Source organism: Pelodiscus sinensis, chromosome 3 (genome assembly GCF_049634645.1).
Source record: "Pelodiscus sinensis isolate JC-2024 chromosome 3, ASM4963464v1, whole genome shotgun sequence".
NCBI classification, from domain to species: Eukaryota; Metazoa; Chordata; order Testudines; family Trionychidae; genus Pelodiscus; species Pelodiscus sinensis.
The window spans coordinates 1,465,559-1,475,907 of record NC_134713.1 but is presented as its reverse complement, the minus strand read 5'-3'; the positions used below and the strand labels follow the sequence as shown (position 1 = coordinate 1,475,907).

General features: G+C 67.1%; 1 protein-coding gene across 2 annotated transcripts in view; it reads left to right on the top strand.

The window, feature by feature from the left end:
• The first annotated feature begins 658 nt into the window (after window positions 1–658).
• Window positions 659–10,349, top strand: part of ESCO2 (establishment of sister chromatid cohesion N-acetyltransferase 2) — a 36,492-nt gene continuing 26,801 nt past the window's right edge. Inside the window, exons 1-2 of one of the 2 annotated variants that reach the window (XM_075925950.1) lie at window positions 659–801; window positions 9,514–9,579. In XM_075925950.1, coding sequence (XP_075782065.1) covers window positions 9,527–9,579 — 53 coding nt within the window. In that variant the 5' untranslated portion in view covers window positions 659–801; window positions 9,514–9,526. The remainder of the gene's footprint in view (window positions 802–9,513; window positions 9,580–10,349) is intronic. The other variant, XM_075925951.1, reaches the window with a different exon arrangement.

Here is a 10,349-nt window from a genome sequence, read left to right as displayed (position 1 = left end):
TAATACCATTAACTCACAAACATCCCACTCTCCCTACCTCTAATATCATCAATTCACAGACACTTACCTTCCTTCCTCCCCCCCCCCCTTATGGCCTTAGAAAGGGTTCAGAAAAGGGCAACTAAAACGATTAAGGGTTTGGAATGGGTCCCATATGAAGACAGGTTAAAATAACTGGGACTTTTCAGTTTAGAAAAGAGGAGACTGAGGGGGGATATGATAGAGGTCTATAAAATCATGAGTGGTGTGGAGAGGGTGAATAAAGAAAAGTTATTTACACTTAAGTTTGAATAAAGACTCTAATTATCGTACCCTTTGGTATATCTGGTTGTGACAATTTTCTTCCACTATTTGATCTGAGGAAGTGGGTCTGGCCCACGAAAGCTCATCATCTAATAAACCATCTTGTTAGTCTGTAAAGTGCTACATTGGCCTGCATTTTCCCTGCAGTGCATGCTGGGAGTTGTAGTCTTCGCCCCCCCCCCCCCCCCCCCCGCTGAGGGGGCGGGTGATGTTGACAACGCCCGCCGTGCGCGCCGGCTGAGTTCCCGAGCTGTGATTGGCTGGCAAGGAGAGAGTGGGGCGGGCGCTCCTCAAGCAGTCGGGCGCGACGCTCCAGCCAATGGTCGTGGCGGGCTGGCGCATGACGATCGCTGTGTCCAATGGGCGCGGGGCCAGCCGGAGAGGGGCGGGGCAGAGGGCCGCGAGGAAGCGCGCGCGGATTCGAGGCGAGGCGGTTGGCGCGGGCTGAGGTGACTGGATCGCGCGCGGCGGGCGCCGTTGGGCTGCGGCTGGACTCGGGTGAGCGGCCTCCCGGGATGGGCCGGACCCTGACCCAGGCGGCTCTCCGGGGCGCGGGAAACACCCCCCCCCCCGCGGGCAAGGTGGGGCCGGCAGCGCCCTCAGGGGTCGCTGCGTCCCCCCCCCCCCCGCGAGCTTCCTGGGACCTGGGGGATCCCCGCCCCCCCCCGGCCGCAGCAGGGCCCCTGGAGTTCAGGATCCTGGGGCTGGTCGCTGCCCCGTCCCAATGGGCTGTCGGCTGCGCCCGCCCCCAATCGCTTCACCTCAGATCCCCTCCCCCTCCCCTTCCCCCCCCGCGTGCGGATCCCCTCCTCCTCCTCCCCTCCCCTTCCCCCCCCCCCGCGTGCGGATCCCCTCCTCCTTCCCCCCTCCCCTTCCCCCCCCCCGTGCGGATCCCCTCCTCCTCCTCCCCTCCCCTTCCCCCCCCCCCGCGTGCGGATCCCCTCCTCCTCCCCCCCCTCCCCTTCCCCCCCCCGTGCGGATCCCCTCCTCCTCCTCCCCTCCCCTTCCCCCCCCCGCGTGCGGATCCCCTCCTCCTCCTCCCCTCCCCTCCCCTTCCCCCCCCCGTGCGGATCCCCTCCCCCTCCTCCCCCTCCCCTCCCCCCCCCCGTGCGGATCCCCTCCTCCTCCTCCCCTCCCCTCCCCCCCCCCGTGCGGATCCCCTCCTCCTCCTCCCCTCCCCTTCCCCCCCCGTGCGGATCCCCTCCCCCTCCTCCTCCTCTCCTCCCCTTCCCCCCCCGTGCGGATCCCCTCCCCCTCCCCTTCCCCCCCCCCGTGCGGATCCCCTCCTCCTCCTCCCCTCCCCTTCCCCCCCCCGTGCGGATCCCCTCCCCCTACTCCTCCTCTCCTCCCCTTCCCCCCCCCGTGCGGATCCCCTCCTCCTCCTCCCCTCCCCTTCCCCCCCCCCGTGCGGATCCCCTCCTCCTCCTCCCCTCCCCTTCCCCCCCCCCGTGCGGATCCCCTCCCCCTCGTCCTCCTCCCCTCCCCTTCCCCCCCCCGTGCGGATCCCCTCCCCCTCGTCCTCCTCCCCTCCCCTTCCCCCCCCCGTGCGGATCCCCTCCTCCTCCTCCTCCTCCCCTCCCCTTCCCCCCCCCCCGTGCGGATCCCCTCCTCCTCCTCCCCTCCCCTTCCCCCCCCCCGCGTGCGGATCCCCTCCTCCCCTCCCCTTCCCCCCCCCGCGTGCGGATCCCCTCCTCCTCCTCCCCTCCCCTTCCCCCCCCGCGTGCGGATCCCCTCCTCCTCCTCCCCTCCCCTTCCCCCCCCGCGTGCGGATCCCCTCCTCCTCCTCCCCTCCCCTCCCCTTCCCCCCCCCGTGTGGATCCCCTCCTCCTCCTCCCCCTCCCCTTCCCCCCCCGTGCGGATCCCCTCCCCCTCCTCCTCCTCTCCTCCCCTTCCCCCCCCCCGTGCGGATCCCCTCCTCCTCCTCCCCTCCCCTTCCCCCCCGTGCGGATCCCCTCCCCCTCCTCCTCCTCCCCTCCCCTTCCCCCCCCCGTGCGGATCCCCTCCTCCTCCTCCCCTCTCCTTCCCCCCCCCCGTGCGGATCCCCTCCTCCTCCTCCCCTCCCCTTCCCCCCCCCGTGCGGATCCCCTCCCCCTCCTCCCCTCCCCTTCCCCCCCCGTGCGGATCCCCTCCCCCTCCTCCTCCTCCCCTCCCCTTCCCCCCCCCCCGTGCGGATCCCCTCCCCCTCCTCCCCTCCCCTTCCCCCCCCCCGTGCGGATCCCCTCCCCCTCCTCCTCCTCTCCTCCCCTTCCCCCCCCCGTGCGGATCCCCTCCCCCTCCTCCTCCTCCCCTCCCCTTCCCCCCCGTGCGGATCCCCTCCCCCTCCTCCTCCTCTCCTCCCCTTCCCCCCCCCGTGCGGATCCCCTCCTCCTCCTCTCCTCCCCTTCCCCCCCCCCGTGCGGATCCCCTCCTCCTCCTCCCCCTCCCCTTCCCCCCCGTGCGGATCCCCTCCCCCTCCTCCTCTCCTACTCTTCCCCCCCCCCGTGCGGATCCCCTCCCCCTCCTCCTCTCCTCCCCTTCCCCCCCCCGTGCGGATCCCCTCCTCCTCCTCTCCTCCCCTTCCCCCCCCCGTGCGGATCCCCTCCTCCTCCTCCCCCTTCCCTTCCCCCCCCCGTGCGGATCCCCTCCCCCTCCTCCTCCTTCCCTCCCCTTCCCCCCCCGTGCGGATCCCCTCCTCCTCCTCCCCTCCCCTTCCCCCCCCCGTGCGGATCCCCTCCTCCTCCTCCCCTCCCCTTCCCCCCCCGTGCGGATCCCCTCCTCCTCCTCCCCTCCCCTTCCCCCCCCGTGCGGATCCCCTCCCCCTCCTCCTCCTCTCCTCCCCTTCCCCCCCCGTGCGGATCCCCTCCCCCTCCTCCTCCTCTCCTCCCCTTCCCCCCCCCGTGCGGATCCCCTCCTCCTCCTCCTCCTCTCCTCCCCTTCCCCCCCCCGTGCGGATCCCCTCCTCCTCCTCCTCCTCTCCTCCCCTTCCCCCCCCCGTGCGGATCCCCTCCTCCTCCTCCTCCTCTCCTCCCCTTCCCCCCCCCGTGCGGATCCCCTCCTCCTCCTCCCCTCCCCCCCCCGTGCGGATCCCCTCCCCCTTCCCCCCCCGTGCGGATCCCCTCCCCCTTCCCCCCCCCGTGCGGATCCCCTCCCCCTTCCCCCCCCCGTGCGGATCCCCTCCCCCTTCCCCCCCCCGTGCGGATCCCCTCCCCCTTCCCCCCCCCCGTGCGGATCCCCTCCCCCTTCCCCCCCCGTGCGGATCCCCTCCCCCTTCCCCCCCCCGTGCGGATCCCCTCCCCCTCCTCCCCTCCCCTTCCCCCCCCCGTGCGGATCCCCTCCTCCTCCTCCCCTCCCCTTCCCCCCCCCCGTGCGGATCCCCTCCTCCTCCTCTCCTCCCCTTCCCCCCCCCGTGCGGATCCCCTCCTCCTCCTCTCCTCCCCTTCCCCCCCCCGTGCGGATCCCCTCCTCCTCCTCTCCTCCCCTTCCCCCCCCCCGTGCGGATCCCCTCCTCCTCCTCTCCTCCCCTTCCCCCCCCCGTGCGGATCCCCTCCTCCTCCTCTCCTCCCCTTCCCCCCCCCGTGCGGATCCCCTCCTCCTCCTCTCCTCCCCTTCCCCCCCCCCGTGCGGATCCCCTCCTCCTCCTCCTCCTCCCCTTCCCCCCCCCGTGCGGATCCCCTCCTCCTCCTCCTCCTCCTCCTTCCCCCCCCCGTGCGGATCCCCTCCTCCTCCTCCTCCTCCTCCTTCCCCCCCCCCCGTGCGGATCCCCTCCTCCTCCTCCTCCTTCCCCCCCCCCCCGTGCGGATCCCCTCCTCCTCCTCCTCCTTCCCCCCCCCCCCGTGCGGATCCCCTCCTCCTCCTCCTCCTTCCCCCCCCCCCCGTGCGGATCCCCTCCTCCTCCTCCTCCTCCTTTCCCCCCCCCCGTGCGGATCCCCTCCTCCTCCTCCTCCTCCTTCCCCCCCCCCCCGTGCGGATCCCCTCCTCCTCCTCCTCCTCCTTCCCCCCCCCCCCGTGCGGATCCCCTCCTCCTCCTCCTTCCCCTCCCCGTGCGGATCCCCTCCTCCTCCTCCTTCCCCCCCCGTGCGGATCCCCTCCTCCTCCTCCCCTCCCCCTTCCCCCCCCGTGCGGATCCCCCCCTCCTCCTCCTCCCCCCCCCGTGCGGATCCCCTCCTCCTCCTCCCCCTCCTTCCCCCCCCCCCGTGCGGATCCCCTCCTCCCCCTCCTTCCCCCCCCCCCGTGCGGATCCCCTCCTCCCCCTCCTTCCCCCCCCCCGTGCGGATCCCCTCCTCCCCCTCCTTCCCCCCCCCGTGCGGATCCCCTCCTCCTCCTCCCCCTCCCCTTCCCCCCCCGTGCGGATCCCCTCCTCCTCCTCCCCCTCCCCTTCCCCCCCCGTGCGGATCCCCTCCTCCTCCTCCCCCTCCCCTTCCCCCCCCCGTGCGGATCCCCTCCTCCTCCTCCCCCTTCCCTTCCCCCCCCCCCGTGCGGATCCCCTCCTCCTCCTCCTCCCCCTTCCCTTCCCCCCCCCCGTGCGGATCCCCTCCTCCTCCTCCCCCTTCTCTTCCCCCCCCCCGGTGCGGATCCCCTCCTCCTCCTCCCCCTCCCCTTCCCCCCCCCGTGCGGATCCCCTCCTCCTCCCCCTCCTCCTCCTCCCCTCCCCCCCCCGTGCGGATCCCCTCCTCCTCCTCCCCTCCCCCCCCCGTGCGGATCCCCTCCCCCTTCCCCCCCCCGTGCGGATCCCCTCCCCCTTCCCCCCCCCGTGCGGATCCCCTCCCCCTTCCCCCCCCCGTGCGGATCCCCTCCCCCTTCCCCCCCCGTGCGGATCCCCTCCCCCTTCCCCCCCCCGTGCGGATCCCCTCCCCCTTCCCCCCCCGTGCGGATCCCCTCCCCCTTCCCCCCCCGTGCGGATCCCCTCCTCCTCCTCCCCCTTCCCTTCCCCCCCCCCGTGCGGATCCCCTCCTCCTCCTCCCCCTTCCCTTCCCCCCCCCCGTGCGGATCCCCTCCTCCTCCTCCCCCTTCCCTTCCCCCCCCCGGTGCGGATCCCCTCCTCCTCCTCCCCCTCCCCTTCCCCCCCCCCGGTGCGGATCCCCTCCTCCTCCTCCCCCTCCCCTTCCCCCCCCCCGGTGCGGATCCCCTCCTCCTCCTCCCCCTCCTCCCCTCCCCCCCCCCCGTGCGGATCCCCTCCTCCTCCTCCCCTCCCCCCCCCCGTGCGGATCCCCTCCTCCCCTCCCCTTCCCCCCCCCCCGTGCGGATCCCCTCCCCCTCGTCCTCCTCCCCTCCCCTTCCCCCCCCCGTGCGGATCCCCTCCCCCTCGTCCTCCTCCCCTCCCCTTCCCCCCCCCCGTGCGGATCCCCTCCCCCTCCTCCTCCTCCCCTCCCCTTCCCCCCCCCCCGTGCGGATCCCCTCCTCCTCCTCCCCTCCCCTTCCCCCCCCCGTGCGGATCCCCTCCTCCTCCTCCCCTCCCCTTCCCCCCCCCGCGTGCGGATCCCCTCCTCCTCCTCCCCTCCCCTTCCCCCCCCCGCGTGCGGATCCCCTCCTCCTCCTCCCCTCCCCTCCCCCCCCCGCGTGCGGATCCCCTCCTCCTCCTCCCCTCCCCTCCCCTTCCCCCCCCCGTGTGGATCCCCTCCTCCTCCTCCCCCTCCCCTTCCCCCCCCGTGCGGATCCCCTCCCCCTCCTCCTCCTCTCCTCCCCTTCCCCCCCCCCGTGCGGATCCCCTCCTCCTCCTCCCCTCCCCTTCCCCCCCGTGCGGATCCCCTCCCCCTCCTCCTCCTCCCCTCCCCTTCCCCCCCCCGTGCGGATCCCCTCCTCCTCCTCCCCTCTCCTTCCCCCCCCCCGTGCGGATCCCCTCCTCCTCCTCCCCTCCCCTTCCCCCCCCCGTGCGGATCCCCTCCCCCTCCTCCCCTCCCCTTCCCCCCCCGTGCGGATCCCCTCCCCCTCCTCCTCCTCCCCTCCCCTTCCCCCCCCCGTGCGGATCCCCTCCCCCTCCTCCCCTCCCCTTCCCCCCCCCCGTGCGGATCCCCTCCCCCTCCTCCTCCTCTCCTCCCCTTCCCCCCCCCGTGCGGATCCCCTCCCCCTCCTCCTCCTCCCCTCCCCTTCCCCCCCGTGCGGATCCCCTCCCCCTCCTCCTCCTCTCCTCCCCTTCCCCCCCCCGTGCGGATCCCCTCCTCCTCCTCTCCTCCCCTTCCCCCCCCCCGTGCGGATCCCCTCCTCCTCCTCCCCCTCCCCTTCCCCCCCGTGCGGATCCCCTCCCCCTCCTCCTCTCCTCCCCTTCCCCCCCCCGTGCGGATCCCCTCCCCCTCCTCCTCTCCTCCCCTTCCCCCCCCCGTGCGGATCCCCTCCTCCTCCTCTCCTCCCCTTCCCCCCCCCGTGCGGATCCCCTCCTCCTCCTCCCCCTCCCCTTCCCCCCCCCGTGCGGATCCCCTCCCCCTCCTCCTCCTTCCCTCCCCTTCCCCCCCCGTGCGGATCCCCTCCTCCTCCTCCCCTCCCCTTCCCCCCCCCGTGCGGATCCCCTCCTCCTCCTCCCCTTCCCTTCCCCCCCCCCCGTGCGGATCCCCTCCTCCTCCTCCCCCTTCCCTTCCCCCCCCCCCCCGTGCGGATCCCCTCCTCCTCCTCCCCCTTCTCTTCCCCCCCCCCGGTGCGGATCCCCTCCTCCTCCTCCCCCTCCCCTTCCCCCCCCCGTGCGGATCCCCTCCTCCTCCCCCTCCTCCTCCTCCCCTCCCCCCCCCGTGCGGATCCCCTCCTCCTCCTCCCCTCCCCCCCCCGTGCGGATCCCCTCCCCCTTCCCCCCCCCCCGTGCGGATCCCCTCCCCCTTCCCCCCCCCGTGCGGATCCCCTCCCCCTTCCCCCCCCCGTGCGGATCCCCTCCCCCTTCCCCCCCCCGTGCGGATCCCCTCCCCCTTCCCCCCCCCGTGCGGATCCCCTCCCCCTTCCCCCCCCCGTGCGGATCCCCTCCCCCTTCCCCCCCCCGTGCGGATCCCCTCCCCCTTCCCCCCCCGTGCGGATCCCCTCCTCCTCCTCCCCCTTCCCTTCCCCCCCCCCCGTGCGGATCCCCTCCTCCTCCTCCCCCTTCCCTTCCCCCCCCCGTGCGGATCCCCTCCTCCTCCTCCCCCTCCCCTTCCCCCCCCCCGGTGCGGATCCCCTCCTCCTCCTCCCCCTCCCCTTCCCCCCCCCCGGTGCGGATCCCCTCCTCCTCCTCCCCCTCCTCCCCTCCCCCCCCCCCGTGCGGATCCCCTCCTCCTCCTCCCCTCCCCCCCCCCGTGCGGATCCCCTCCTCCTCCTCCCCTCCCCCCCCCGTGCGGATCCCCTCCTCCTCCTCCCCCGCCCCTCCCCCTCCCCCCCGTGCGGATCCCCTCCTCCTCCTCCCCCGCCCCTCCCCCTCCCCTCCGTGCGGATCCCCCCCTCCCCCTCCCCTCCGTGCGGATCCCCCCCTCCCCTTCCCCCCCGTGCGGATCCCCCCTCCCCCTCCCCTTCCCCCCCCGTGCGGATCCCCCCTCCTCCTTCTCCTTCCCCCCCCCCGTGCGGATCCCCCCTCCTCCTTCTCCTTCCCCCCCCCCCCCCGTGCGGATCCCCCCTCCTCCTTCTCCTTCCCCCCCCCGCGTGCGGATCCCCCCTCCTCCTTCTCCTTCCCCCCCCCCCCGCGTGCGGATCCCCTCCTCCTTCTCCTTCCCCCCCCCCGTGCGGATCCCCTCCTCCTTCTCCTTCCCCCCCCCCCGTGCGGATCCCCTCCTCCTTCTCCTTCCCCCCCCCCCCGTGCGGATCCCCTCCTCCTTCTCCTTCCCTTCCTCCTCCCCCTCCCCTGCGGATCCCCTTCTCCTACCTCCCCATAACCCTGGCACTACACTGCCATCGCATGGCCGTGTCCACCCTCCCTTCCACCCCCGCCATTGCGGATGCAGTAGCCACTCTGGCGAACTAGCCACGGCGAACTAGCCACGGCCAGCTGGCCAGTCAGCCACAGGAGGCTAGCGAGTCGGACCCCCCCGGGGCTGTGCAGCGCAGTGTACAGTATCAAGAGCAGGGGAGATGGAGCTGCTTGGAGCAGGATGGGCTTCCAGCATCGGGACCCTGCCTACGATTTAACAGTATCCAAAAAGTGCCCTCCCCATAGCTACGCTGCTAGCAGCAGCATAATGGCCTGCTGCCTCCCCCCTGCCAGAACCTTTATCTGGCACCTGAACCGACCAGGTGTAGTTCTGGGAATATAGGGAGAGACACCTGCCTCCTAAAGCTGGAAGGGACCTTGATCCGGTCCAGTCAAGAGTCTCATTTGGTAGTTCTTCACTCCCTAGATTCCTGGCCAGTTTACATGTGGAAATAGTAGAACGTTTTAGAGAGAAGATTAATGGGGACACGACTGAGAAGCAAAAATAATGGTTCTGAAAAAGTAAATGGGACACTTGTTTAATCTTACCCATAAGGCATAAGCAAATGCACATATATTGCAAAACAGTGTACTTTAAAACTGATACCCAATGCATAACAAACTTTTGGGCACACTGATTGAAGCCAAAATCTTAATAGGATTAAAGAAAGGATTGGATATATAGCTTGAAAATATCCAGAGTCCCATTAGGATAGCAATCTTGTTGTATGGGTTATAAACACTCATGATTCCAGGTACAAATGAATCAATGTGGGTCAGGAGAAATCTTTTTATTGGCAGATTAATCAACAATTGCATCTTAATTGGGTTTCTTGTACCTGCTTCTGAAGCATATGCTACTAACCTGTGATTTTAGTTCTTATGTTTCATGAGGGACAGCTAATGTAATGAGATTTCTCTAGCATCATGGTAACTTGGTCTACGTTATGACTTAAAGCCAAATTTGGGAACCACTATTTAGACATTGCTCTTAAATACTTTGACTCTATTTATACTATTTCTCCAAGTTTCTATCTTTAATGTAGTCTTATAATGGAGGTTTAGGTTGGACATCAGGAAAAACTTCCTAACTATCAGGATAGTTAAGCACTGGAATAAATTGCCTAGGGAGGTTGTAGAATCACTGGAGACTTTTAAGAGCATGTTAGACAAACATGTCAGGTTTAGCAACAGTCACCATCCTTTAAATGTTTCTTTAAAAATAAAAAGAGCTTGCTTTAGAAACCAGTGGAAAGTGGCTTTTCTAGATTGGTATACATTTTAAGGCTATTTTAAAGAGTGAATATTATATCATTTATAATAGTTATATTTGTGTGTAACTTATGAAGTTATATCTTGAAATGTTTTCTAATTTTCAGGCACGTTTTTGAGATGGCAGCTGTTACTCCAAGAAAAAGGAATCGGAGTTCTACTAGCTCTGATAGGTGTGTTTAACTATTCATAATTTTGTCTTTGCTATTTGTTACACTGAAAATTCTTTAACATTTACTTCATGTACTGAGACTAGAAGAGATGTTTTAACTTCCTCAAGGCTTTTACGCTAAAATGTGGGGGGAAGTCATAAGATGCAATAACTCAAGTGGCTTTTTCATTCTTTACTAGTGCATAGTACTTTATAGTGTTCTGAGCAGGTTGGCAGGTTTTTTAAGGTAGAAAGCAACCCTAAGCTGTAAAAGATTCTACAGCTAATTCAGTGGTGCTCAACCTTTTTTTAATTTGTGATCCCCAGGGCCGGGAAAATTTTGGTTGAGCAGAAAAAAAAATGGGGAAAAGTTTTGAGGAGGAAAGAAAAAAAGGCACTGGGAACATTTTGTTGTGACCCCTTTAATTTAAAACGCTGGTCTGCTCCCGTCACTGCCCCCTTCGCACGTACGTCAGGTGCCGAGCCGTGAAAACAAAATGGTGGCTGACCCGGTGCCGCGACCTTCCCCTCCCATCCCAGGAAGACAGCCACGACCCCTTGTGAGTCACAACCCATGGGTTGCGCATTGCTGATCTAATTGACCACACAGATTTACGAGAAGTCCTGGGGCACTTTAGACTAACCGATATATTGGAGCATAAGATTTTGTGGGCAAAGACCCACTTTGTCAGATGCATAGAGTTAAACGCTGTAATGTGAATATGAATATATAGACATAAAATTATGATAAAAATATGAAGCAAACAGAGTCTTCAAGTCTGGGTTAGATGG